At 45.2% G+C, this 12,344-nt stretch overlaps 1 protein-coding gene across 3 annotated transcripts in view; it reads left to right on the top strand.

Annotated features, from left to right (window-relative positions):
• Positions 1-2,988: 2,988 nt before the first annotated feature.
• Positions 2,989-12,344, top strand: part of LOC120868718 (short palate, lung and nasal epithelium carcinoma-associated protein 2A-like) — a 49,030-nt gene continuing 39,674 nt past the window's right edge. For 2 of the 3 annotated variants that reach the window (XM_040247536.1, XM_040247537.1), the window contains exons 1-7: positions 2,989-3,149; positions 4,905-5,037; positions 6,302-6,406; positions 7,463-7,615; positions 9,850-9,931; positions 11,010-11,073; positions 11,880-11,939. In XM_040247536.1, the coding sequence (XP_040103470.1) occupies positions 3,002-3,149; positions 4,905-5,037; positions 6,302-6,406; positions 7,463-7,615; positions 9,850-9,931; positions 11,010-11,073; positions 11,880-11,899 (705 nt within the window). In that variant the 5' untranslated portion in view covers positions 2,989-3,001 and the 3' untranslated portion in view covers positions 11,900-11,939. The remainder of the gene's footprint in view (positions 3,150-4,904; positions 5,038-6,301; positions 6,407-7,462; positions 7,616-9,849; positions 9,932-11,009; positions 11,074-11,879; positions 11,940-12,344) is intronic. The other variant, XM_040247538.1, reaches the window with a different exon arrangement.

The following is a 12,344-nucleotide window of genomic DNA, read 5'->3' as shown; positions in this document are numbered from 1 at the left end:
GCCCAAAGCTCTGCTGGACAGGGTTCTCCATGACCCAGGCTTAGTCTTGAGCACCTGCCCTGTGCTTTGATGGTGGGAACAGAGTCAGGGTGAGGAAAGCTAACTCCTGAAACCTCTGGACCTACCTCTATATTCTCCTGGCTGCTATCATGTCCAGGACAGGGTTCCAGGTTTCTACTGAGATGCAGGTGGGCAAATGGAGGAGACGACCCTGGGTGACTAGCGGGTGCTCCCAACCTAATGCCAAGTGGGCATACATTTGCACTTCCTGGACTGGGTGTTCTGGGTTGACAGGGGCCCAATGCACCAGGCATTACGACCAACTCAAACAGCAGATGTCAAGGAATAAACAAGGTATTCAAGTCCAAGGACTCTCTTGCCCCACCAGCTGGCCTCAAGGTGATCTGAGTGAAATGTCCTTCCCTGGGGACCCAAATGCTGGGCTCTGTTCTTGGGAGACCTAGGCCAGTCACCTCCTTTCCCTAAACCTCTGTTTCCTCAACCGGAAAGTGGGGCTTTCTGAACCTCCTCACGGAGTTGTCCTGAGTACCAGTTGGGAAAGTGGACCTGCAGTGCCAAGCCCAGGCCCTGGCACTCACCTGCCCCTACTGGGAGCTGAGCATCATGGCTGATGAATGCCACTCACTGCTGCCCCCAGAGGACAAAAAAAGCTGGCTTTGTCCCGGGTGTGGTCCGTGATGAGACACTACCCAGCACCAGCCAGTGTGACTCCAGGAGGCCATGGCCAGGTGGATGTGGGTCTTGGGAGGACAGGCCGGTGAGAAAAGGAAGAGGCAGGAAGCCTGAGGGAACCATATCCCCATGGGGCAGCCAGACTCAGGTAGAAAAAAAAGCCTGGGAGAAAGAGTCATACAAATGTGCCACAGTGATTTTCAAACGAGAGACCACGAATCATGGCTCACAGTCACATCAAGTCACACAGGATGTTAGCAGTCATCTGGTCAAATTCCCAAGCATCTCTAAGGATGGGACCCTCACCACCTTATCAGGGAGTGTATGGCCTTATAAGATGCTACAGAGATGCTTGGAGCATTCTTGAGCCAGCACAGGGTCTTGGGACTCACATGAGAAGAAAGCCCTAGAGGAAAGGGTGGTAACAGCTTGTTGAGGGCAGAGAACAAGGGGAAAAGTCAAATGATAATGATCTGCTGTGACAGAAGCCAGCAAGAAGCTGAGCTTGGGAAAGATGGGGACGGACCACCTCAGGTGAGCTGTCACAGAGGTTGCAAGGTGATGTCAAGAGCCAGGGACAACTAGGCAGGTGAGTTCTGGGGAAAGGGAATGGTTTGTGTGGAGATCAAAGGCCGAAAAAGGGCTGACATCTTTCTGGAAGAGAAGGAAGACAGTAAGGCCATGGAGGGAGAGGCAGATGAGTTCGGGGTGGCAGTGAACAGTGCCACAAGGCCACGATAAGGATGTTGTTTTGAAGCTGAGTGCTTCGACCTCTGGCCACTGCACTGAGAGTAGATGGGTTGGGGGCAAGTGTGCAGAGGAATCCTGCATACATGAGGGTATATATGGAAGCAGATTTTGTTCACTCACAGGAGTAAATCTACTGACTAAATGGAGTAGGTAGACAGGGGTGGGTGGTCCTGAACTGAAAACATTTGCCCTAAAGTTGGCTCCACTGGAGAGCACTCAGATATAAGAGAAGGTTTGGGAAGAATGACCTCACTGGTCACTGACCCTGACTCTGTGGGCCACAGTTCTAGCCCCATATCTGTCCCTGTCTTACTGGGGGACCTCAAGCTGGTTTCCAAATACTGATAGAATTAGTATCAGTAATTTCCGTCTGAGCCTGCGTTTCCAAATCCTGATGGAATTAAGCTGGATGATCACTATGGGTCCTTCTACCAGAACAGTCTCCACTTCATCCATTCTCAGTCTGTATCCCAGCCCCCACTTACAATGGCTGCCATCTTGGCAGCATGAGAACCTGCTCTTAGTCTTGGCACAAAGTCCTCTCCATATCCACTTATTCCAATTCAATCATCCTGGGTGACCTTTGCTTTGGAAGTTTCTCTGCATTCACTCTGGACAGGGGTTATTTTCATTGGAGTCTCCTTGGATGGCTCTGGACGCAGGGCTTGTTTCCGGGGGCAGCCTCCCACCCCACTGCCATCCAGGAGATATAAGGGCCTCAGCACCCAGTGGAATTCAGGAGGCTGTGCAGGCGAGCAAGGACTCTGTAAGTATTTTCTTCCAAACCTGGGAATGGTGGGCTTTCCACCTAATGTCACCCCACCTAAGGCCTTCAGAAGGCTTTGGGGGCTGGAGGCAGAGGGATCGGTCTAATTCAATTATCTTGACTAGCATAAACTGAGAAATGGATTCAGCTAGAAGCACCAAACTGACATGAAAATCTGGCTCATGATGTGGTGCCCGTTTATGTGTTCATACTTTTATTCAGCAAACTTTATTTTGTTGTACTGAGCAAAGAGCAGGGTTCTTACTATGTGTAATGAATTCAATAGTGAGATACATCACAATCCCTCCTCTAAGGGGTGCACAGCCTGATGGGAAAGGCAGCCAAGTCTTCCCTAACTGGTACCCAGGACTGTGGTCATACAATGAAGGCAGCAAGATGGTGGAGTGGGGCCCCCTAACCTAGACTCTGGGAAGAGTCTAGAGTGATATTCCTAGAGGACATGATATCTTACTGAATTTGGAGTCAGTAGGAAGTGACTCAGGTAAAAATGAAGAGAAGAGAGAAATGTTCCAGTCAGAGAAGCTGGCATGTGGTAAAAAGCTCTGACCTGGAGTCAGGCATCATTTTTCAAACAGCAGCTCTTTCATTCACTAGTTGTTTATCTCTGGGCAAGTTGCTCTAACTTTCTGACCTGGGCTGCCCATCTGAAAGAGAGGACATAACCCAAGCATTGTTGAGTGTCAGAGTCACAGGTGCTCATCCAAGATCCCGTTTCCCTATAGATAATTCTCACTCTTGTTCCTCCCATGACTGTCCAGGTGTCAGGACAAGATGTTTCAACTTTGGAAACTTGTTCTCTTGTGCGGCGTGCTTGCTGGGACCTCGGCCTCTCTTCTTGACATTCGTGGCAACGATGTTCTGGGGAAGCTGATTACTGGTCTTGAGGGAGGACTTGGCACCTTTGACAGAACACTTGAAAGTGAGTTAACAACAGGGATGGTCAGTGGCACCTAGGAGCTTCCTGCTAAATACTATGCCTGTATTACCAAAGGCTGCAGCAGAGGCTCTCTTTATGGGTTGTTTACTAAGAGGGATGGCTAATTGGTTCCTGGGTCATTGTTTATTATTTTTCTAGAAACAAGCAAAGATTAACTGAATATCACTTTACATCTTCAGTTCAGTTCAGTTCAGTCGCTCAGTCGTGTCTGACTCCTTGTGACCCCATGAACTGCAGCATGCCAGGCCTCCCTGTCTATCACCAACTCCTGGAGTGTACACAAACTCATGTCCATTGAGTCGGTGATGCCATCTTCTATCACAGTAAACTCTTCTAATATGTTCGTAGGAGAAATTCCTAAAAGTGACATTTAAAAAGTTCAAAACTATGCATATTTTAGCAGATATTGACAAATAATAATACCCTATGCTAACATTTTCTCCAGTAGTCTATGAGAGTATCCTTTTTGCTACTTCCCTGACAGCACTGGTTTGAACAACTGAATTTTTTGCCAGTCTCACAGATGAAAGGTTATAATTCATGTCTCTTAACTTCTCTCTAATTCTGAAAGAATTCATTCATTTTTTTCATATTTTCACAATTATGGTTCATTACTTAAATATTTTATTTATATTTGTAGCATATTCTTTCTCTGGGCCATTCAGTTTACTTAGTACTTTGTATTAACTAATTGCAAAAGGATTCCTACCTAGCCTAGGTAGCTTTAAAATTACCTGCCTTTCTAGTTAATCACATTTCCTTGTAATTCTGATTTCTTGAAAGAACTTGGCCTTCTTTTCAATTTCTGGAAACATTCCCAGCACCCTGACAAACATGCTTTATAGGGGAAATTATTTTCTGTATATGACTTCCTTTCAAACCTTGCCAGGGCTTGAGCAAATGTCAAAGATATAGGAGGGACCCACTTTTCAGTTTCAGTGCTGATAAAACTGAGGTCAGAAGCAGAAGTGGCTAGATTATCTATAGGACCAGACGGAGTTTCCATCTCTGTTTCCATCATTTTAATTAGATAGATATTGTCCACTGCAGAGCCAAGTTGGAGTACTCTGATTACATATCTCTTCCTGTAGCCTTCTATGTATTTTTTTGAGCTGGTTGTTGCCTTCCTGTTTCTCATTTGAATTCTTTTCTACACATATATTCTGAACTCTTTTCAACTGTGCCATTCTACATTTGCCATGCCACTTCCTTTATCAAATCCCTCTTTTCTCTGAAAGACCCTCTGTTAGGACTCTCTGTCCTCCTGCTCCTGAATGAATCACTGCTTTCTAGGCCTGCTATCCAGGGCTCCTACTTGCCACTTTAATAATTTGGAGCCATATTATTTCTTTGATTCTATATTTTCCATTTCTTATTTTATTCTCAGTTTATTCTGTTTGTATGAGCATCTCCTTAATCTTCGCTACTAGAAGCTGATGTGCAGTCAATATCTATTGCCTGCTCAATGGATTGATTGCTTTGTTGAAATGATGAGCATATATTAGCATGATATTAGCATGATACTAGGAACAAGGTCTCCTAGCTGTGTGACTTTGGTCCATTTCTTAATCTTTTGAGCCTTTATTTCCTCATCTGAAAGTGCAGATAATAGTAATATCTATTTTATGGAGGTGTTATAAGATGAAATAACATAGGCAAGTAGCCTCATTTAGTGCCTGTTGCCTAAGAGCTGCTTCTTAAGTTGTGTACTACACTAAAGGGAGATTGTTTTTGCAGCTATCTTTCAGAATTTGAAGACTGAATTGGAATCCAGGTGTTCAGATGAGGTGGTGCAGGAGACCCAGCAAACTGAGAATTTGTTGGAACAACTCATTTCTAGAATTTTTCAAGTAGTGAGCAGGCTTACGGGGTAAGTTGATGCTTCATGTTGGGGATTTTTGTCCCCAGAAAAGAGAAGATATATCTTTGGGGAGGTAAGTTTAATATAAAAGAAAGAAAGATGAATAAACCTCGTGTGTTTTTGCAGAGCAGAAGCGGTCTGAGGCCAGCTCTGCCAGATCTTGGGGAAATTAGAGTCAGGGCTGCAGGGCCTATGAGCATCTCACGGGTCTAGACCCTCCCATTCTGTGATTTCAGGGTCACGATGAAGACTCTCTTCTCCCTCACCTCTATCTATTTGCTGATGCCTAAAGTCCCTTTTCTAAGGAATAAGACTTTTCTTCTCTGACTATAGCTGAGTATAAAAGTCTGAATGGCCTCAGGAGAGAGAAAACTAGAATTCACGCCACATATGTATGTGGCTCCACACGTAACATCTTGGAGTCAGGCAGTTCTGGGTTCAAAATCTGTCTCTGCATAAAAAGAATGAAATAATGCTGTCTGCAGCAACAAAAGGATGGACATAGAGGTTATCATACTAAATGAAGTAAGTCAGATAGAGGAGAAACAAATACCATATGATACCACTTATATATGGAATCTAAAATATGATACAAAGGATCGTATATAAGACAGACTCGTGGACATAGAAACAAACTCATGGTTACCAGAAGGGAAAGCAATGTGGGGGAGAAATTAGGAGTTTGGCATTAACATATGCTAAGTTGCTTCAGTCATGTCCAACTCTTCACGACCCTGTGGACCATAGCCTGCCAGTCTCCTCTGTCCATGGGATTGTGCAGGCAAGAATACTGGAATGGGCTGCCATTTCCTACTCCGGGCATTAACATACACACACTACTATATATACAGTAAACAACCAACAAGGACCTACTATATAGCACAGGGAACCATACTCGGTATTTTGTAATAACCTATAAGGGAAAAGAATCTGAAATAAAATTACTTCTATAATTATACATATCTATATCTGAATCACTCTCTGCTGTCCACCTGAAACTAACACAACATCGTAAAGCAACTATGTATCAGTTTTAAATAAACATGCTGCCTTTGCCTCATATTCACTCTTGGCCTTTTGAGGGAAATCACAGCCGTTTGATCCTCAGTCTGCCATGCCATCCAATGGAAAGAATCCAACCCCTGAGCAGGGCTCTCATGAAGCCAAAGCAGGCAAGGTCCATGAGGCTCAAAACTCAGCACAAAGCTGGCATAGAGAAGAGCCAAGCAATGGCTGTCAGGAGTGACAATGGTGAATTGTGGTTCTTACACAGGGTGAGAATCAGGAATGTCCAAGTCCCGGATATCACATTCGAAGCGACTTCTGACAACAGTGCTGACGTGAAGATCCCCATCACTGCTGACGTCACCGTGAACCTGTGAGTAGCCTTAGCATCTGAGGGTTGGGAGAGGCAGGGAGGTATGGCCAATAGGTCTCCAATCTGGAATCAGGCACTTTTCCACCCTGCTGTCTTGGTCTCCTAATCAGTAAAATAAGGAGGCCTTTGCAACTCCTAAATCCTAACCTTTAAATTGTTCTAAGAAACATTGCCCATGTACACCCATGGTGGATTCATGTCAATGTATGGCAAAACCAATACAGAATTGTAAAGTAAAATTTAAAAATAAATAAATAAATAAATAAAAAAGAAAAAAGAAAAAAAGAAACATTGCCCAAAACGAAATCTTTTTAAAAAATCCTCCATGAAATATATTTCCAAAATCATAAAATTTAATCTAATGATAAAAGTTGAAAATTTGAGAAGACGTGAACATTTTTAACCCTTTGGCAAAGTTTCCTTCTGCATCATTTTGTCTCTCAAGATTCTCTTTAAGTAGCAGTGACCAGTATGGGCCATATAGTAGTGTACAGGTCATAATGAAGGGCATGAGAAAATTATATGGAAACTGTAATTTCTAAGTATTTTAATTACTTTATAAATAAAAAGAGAAAGGAAAATGCAGATGTGTAGAAGAGTCTTTATAAATTAAGTGTACGATGATTTCATCATTGAACTATCATATAAGATCTTGGAATAGTTACTTAACCTCTCTATACCAAATATTTCCTCATGCTGAAAGTAGAGATAATGATAGTGTTTTTCCCTCATGGTACTGCTGTCAAGATTAAAAGGCTTCATCCAGGTGAAATAGTTTTGTGAAATACTAACACAGGGTTTGTACTCAAGAAATGTAAACTATTATTTTTATTTTATTTATTGGTGTGATATTGTATAGAAATTTCATACGAGCCAAACTCATGTGGCCAAGAGAAGTAATACCTAATGTAAGAATGCAGGTTCTATAAAAAATTTACACACTATTGACTTTATCCATAGACATCCCATGCAATGGCCATCTAGAGAGAGAGACTCATGTGGGCAATGTGAAGAGATTTCTCCACCTCTGTTCACTGTGAATCTTATTCCCTGTAGGCCTCTGTTGGGTGAGATTGTTGACCTGGACCTCAAAGTGGACCTCCAAACTAGTGTCAGCATTGAAACGGATGCTGAGACTGGTGACTTCAACGTGGTCGTGGGAGAATGCCCCAACAACCCAGAAAGCATCTCACTCACAGTGCTGCACAGGTCAGGCCCACACGAAATTCCAGAGGAGCTGGGACTCATAATTTCAACTCTATTTCTAACCTTGGAAGGAGCGGAATATGGTTAAAAAAAAGAGGGGGTGGGGAGAGAGTTCAGACTCTGGAGTTAAGTTAGCTTTGCCAATCACTTGGGTCTTTGTAATCGATTTAGCCTATAGAAGCTTCAGCTATCATATCTGTATACTAAGGTTGGTAACATTACCTAACTCGTAGGCTACTATGTTGACCAAATGAGAAAATGCAAGTGTTTAGCATACTCAGAGAATACTTGGCCAAGCACATACTAAGCTTTCAGTAATAATAATATCCATTCTGATTTTCTGTCTCTTGGTTCTTCCCATTACTAAGACAGGGAGTGTCGACCTTTCAAACCATTTCTGTGAATTTGTGTATTTCACCTTTCAGCTTTGTTTTTGCTTCATGGTTTTTGATACTTTGTTGCATGCACATTTAGCATTGTTACATCTACTTGAAGAACTGACCCTTCTCTTATTATATACTGTCCCTCAAAAAATAATAATGATAATAACAATGATAATATACTGTGTTTATCTTCTTACCTCTAGTTAAGAGTGGGCAAGAAGAATAATCTCTGCCATGGGCTCTAATTTCAGACTGCCCTAATCATCTTCCACTCAATGGAAGATTCCCAAAATGAGATGTTGAAAAATTAATTCTCTCCATTTAAATCACTGATCTCCAGTAACCCACAAAATCTAGATCTTAAACTGTGTGCTTGAAAGAGCAGGCTTAGGCCAGGGGTGAGGGTAGAGAGAAAAAGGCTAATCCTGGTCCTGGCAGGGAGAGGAGAAGTGGTCTGGAAGCTGAAGAGTGGGGCAGGTTGGCCTTGGCAGGTATCAAGGCTGAGCCATGAGTAGAGGTCAGTCCATCCTGCTCCAAGAAGGGATCTGATCACAGATTGCCTAGAAACCCTCCAAAATCAAAGATAGGCTCTGCAGCCTACCATCACTTGGAAAGACTGTAAGTCCAAATGCCTGAGCTCTGCTGGACACTGCCCAGCCTCTAGCGCCAAGGAAATCATACAGCCTTCTGGGTCTCAGTGACCGTATCTCTGAAATGGCATTCCACTCTGCTGCTCCAAACCCTCAGAGGGCCTGTCTCTACACTTTGGGTAGAATCTCAGGCCCTCCCTGGGCCATTTAGGCTCTGCCTGATTGGGGTCCACCCTCATATCACTGTGCTCTCCCCCTTGCCCACTGTGCCCTAAACACGCTAGCTTTTGCTCTGAGTCTCAGAAAAACTTCCACTCAAGATCTCCGATGGGCTGCTCTGGCACATAGAACACCTATCCCCCACCCCATTTCAATTTACATCTCATCATTCAGGGTCTAAAACAAGGTTCCTCCTATTTTCTCTTTCCAGATCTACTCTCCTCCTTCTGAATACCTGTCACAAGTTGTCATTATATATTCAATCGTATGTTTACTTCATTTATTCTTCCAGCCAAAAATGTGTGGAGCAGCTGCTCCATGCGAGGCAGCTGGCATTCTGAGCTCTGAGGAATTTGTTGGTGACTGCAGGCAAGGAGCTTGTTCTGATGGAGCTTAGTCTCTTGAGGGGAAAGCAGACAGGCGAGCATTCAATACAGCAATAAAGGGCTCACATGGAGAATTTCAGATGGCAAAGATCCCTGAGTAGTGCAGCACACTTATTAGAATGCTATAGTACAAAGTGTTGCGAAGTCCTTCCTTAGGCAAAGAGTCAGGGAGGGCTGCCCTGAGATGGTGAGAGGTGTGGTGAGAAGTATGCTGAGAGCTGAAGTAGGAAGGAGCCAGCCTTAGGGAAGCTTATTTAATATGGGGTTGGCCGAAAAATTTATTTGGGGTTTTCCATAAGATGTTACAGGAAACTCAGAATGAGCATTTTGGCCTCTAATATTTAGGTACCATAATGGGAGCTGCTTGTGCTTTGTTCACCACTGTGCCCCAGTCCAGCTTGGTTCCCAGCATAAATGTGTGCTGACAAATAAATGAATGGCTGGCTGGCTGGATGGATGGATAAAAGAATGGATGGATGGATGGATGGATGGAAGGATGAGGTCTCAGGGTTGTGATGAGACTCTAATGAGCTACTGGGGTGGGCTGCTGGTCAACCATGGAGTTCTAAGTGATGATCCCCCTGGGTAGAAGTTCAAGTCACCTGACTTCAAGGTGCCCCAGCATTCACCAACCTTTATGAATTTCCTCTCTTCTCCAGGCGCTTTGGACTGCTCAACAATGTTGTGGACCTTGGAGTCAACCTTGCGAGAAGCGTGGTGTCCTCTGTAGTGCAGGATGAGGTGAGTCACCCACTCCTGGGGGTGTAAAGCCACACCTGGTGGGGGCAGGTGTGTCATTCCATGGGTGGGTTGTACTCTCTGGGCACCTTCCTTTCTGAAGGGCCAACTTCCCTTTGAGTTGTCAGTTGCTACTTCCTCCGCCCCACTTCACTCAGCCTGGCCTGGGGAGGAGAAGAGGGGCCCAACATGAGCTGAAATCACTGGGTCCCACACTTGAACCATTTGCCATACCCATGGATGGCCAGTAGGCCTTTCAGCTAATATTTTTCTTATTTCAATACAACTTTACTTTATTTATTTAAATACCAGAACTACATACACCATAGGTCAGATTCCTATGTATCATATACAAAACTGTATGTACCATGTGCCCTAAATTCCAAAGATTCTAAATTATTCACTCTGGAAGGGGGCTAGGAATCTGGGGTGTTTTATTTTACTCCTCAAGGAGGCCCTGAGATTTACTGAACTGGAGGGTCACTGCTCAAACTGTGGATATCAGACCAGCAGCACTGACCTTCCCTGGGCATTTTTTAGAATGCAGACCCTTAGGTCCCACTCCAGACCTGCTGCTCATTAATGCATTTTAACAAGATCCTTGAGGAGTTGTATACACACAAAATTGTGAGAAACACTTCTCTATGGTTCCCAGGGCCCCGTTTGACCCTCGAGGTTTCAGAGTCCAAAGGACAAGGTTTCTAAGAGCACAGGGATCTGGGATGCTTATAGTCTAGATACTTAAGGTACTGGGATTATAATGTTCTGAAGTTTCTGGGATTCTAGTGTCTTCTGGATCTCAGATATGGGCCTTCTAGGTTTTCATGGCTCTAGAGTCAGACACGACTGAAGTGACTTAACAGCAGCTGCAGCAGCAGACTCCTAAGGGTCAGAAGTTCTGAGGCCCCAAGTAGTGAGCATCTCTGTGGGTGGCAGGCAGGGTGCTCATAACAGGTAATAACCAGTCCTCTAACTTTTCCCATATCTCCTCTCCCTCCTCACCTCCTCACCTCTTTCTTTCCTTCCCCTTTTCCATTTCTTTCTGTGTGTCTCTCTTTCCCTGGCTCTGTGTGACCCTCAGCTGTGCCCACGAATCCGCGAACTCCTTGAAAGCCTGGATGCAGAGTGTATTAAGAATCTCATCGGTAAGTCACAGCCTGGGGAAGCAGTGAGGGGGCTCCCTCTGTAGCCTCACAGGGGCTTGTATGCCACTCTATGCCTACAGCACCAGCAGGTCTGGTCAGGGGACCCTGGAGAAGCTGAGCACACAGAAGAGTGTGGTTGGAGGGGTCCCTGTGGAGGGTCTCTGTCAGCCTTTGAGAGCTTCTGCTGCCCTCCTTTGTCCCACTGGCAGAACCCGCTGCCCAGAATGATGTGAGAAAGAGGACGGGCCAGATCTGGATCTGCTACTTAGCAACTGTGCAGTCCTGGTCAACTGGCTCCGCCTCTCTGAGCCTCAGGTTCCTCCTAGGTGAAAGGAGATTATGATGAAGAGGTTTAAAGAAAAAGCCTAATATCCAGTAGACATTGATGATAAACACCATCCCTTCCTTTTCCCTTCTTATAAGGAGGTGTGGTTTCACCCCCAGCCTTGACCTGGGTCTCTGGCATTGCTGGGGTTGCTGGGCTGTGGGCAACAGAAATGGGCTGAGTGAAGCATCATGGCCCTGAGGCAGTTCTTCTAGAAAATAGCCACAGACCTAGTTCATTGGGCCATCGCTCTATGCTTCTTATATATTATCTCACAGGATCCTTGCAATGACCCTGTGGGGATGGGTAGTGTCAGGATACCCATTTTACAGATGAACTAGCTGAGGCTCAGATAGATGGAGTGACACACAAGCGGTCCCATGGCTGTCAAGTCTGACCTGCTGGAGGGTGGCAGTCACTGATTTGTATGCAGCTTTCCAGTGCTGGAGCCTGAGAACTGCTACTCATTGTGTTCCCTCAGGTGAACCTCATTCCAAATGAAGAGGGCAGATGAGGAAACGGCTGGGATGCCCGCCTGCTGGTGAGGGCTGGTCCAGGGCCCCGGGCTGAGAGGATGAGACCCCCACATGGGCCCGTGGAGAAGCAGAAACAGGCTTGGCTTCTCCTCTCTCTCTAGTGGCAGACTCAGCCCTGATCTCAGTCACAGACCAACTTCTGACCCTAAATCAGACACGCAGATTGTGCTCGATTCTGCCCCTGACTGAGCCCAGAACAGTCAGACTGAGCTTTGACTCCAGTAGTTGACTCAGCCCTGACACTGGTCACAGACAGAGACCAGATTGCATCTCAGTCTGATCCCTGATCCTGATCATACACTGAGCCCTGAGCCCTGGCTCCTCTGGGCCCTGATCAGTCTTTTCACATTGGCCATTTGCTAAGGTGAGGGGGGTGGGAGGGTGAGGGGGTGAGGGGGGTGGGAGGGTGA

Source organism: Oryx dammah, unplaced genomic scaffold (assembly GCF_014754425.2).
Source record: "Oryx dammah isolate SB20612 unplaced genomic scaffold, SCBI_Odam_1.1 HiC_scaffold_10, whole genome shotgun sequence".
Classification (NCBI taxonomy): Eukaryota; Metazoa; Chordata; class Mammalia; order Artiodactyla; family Bovidae; genus Oryx; species Oryx dammah.
This window is presented reverse-complemented; position numbering and strand designations above follow the sequence as displayed.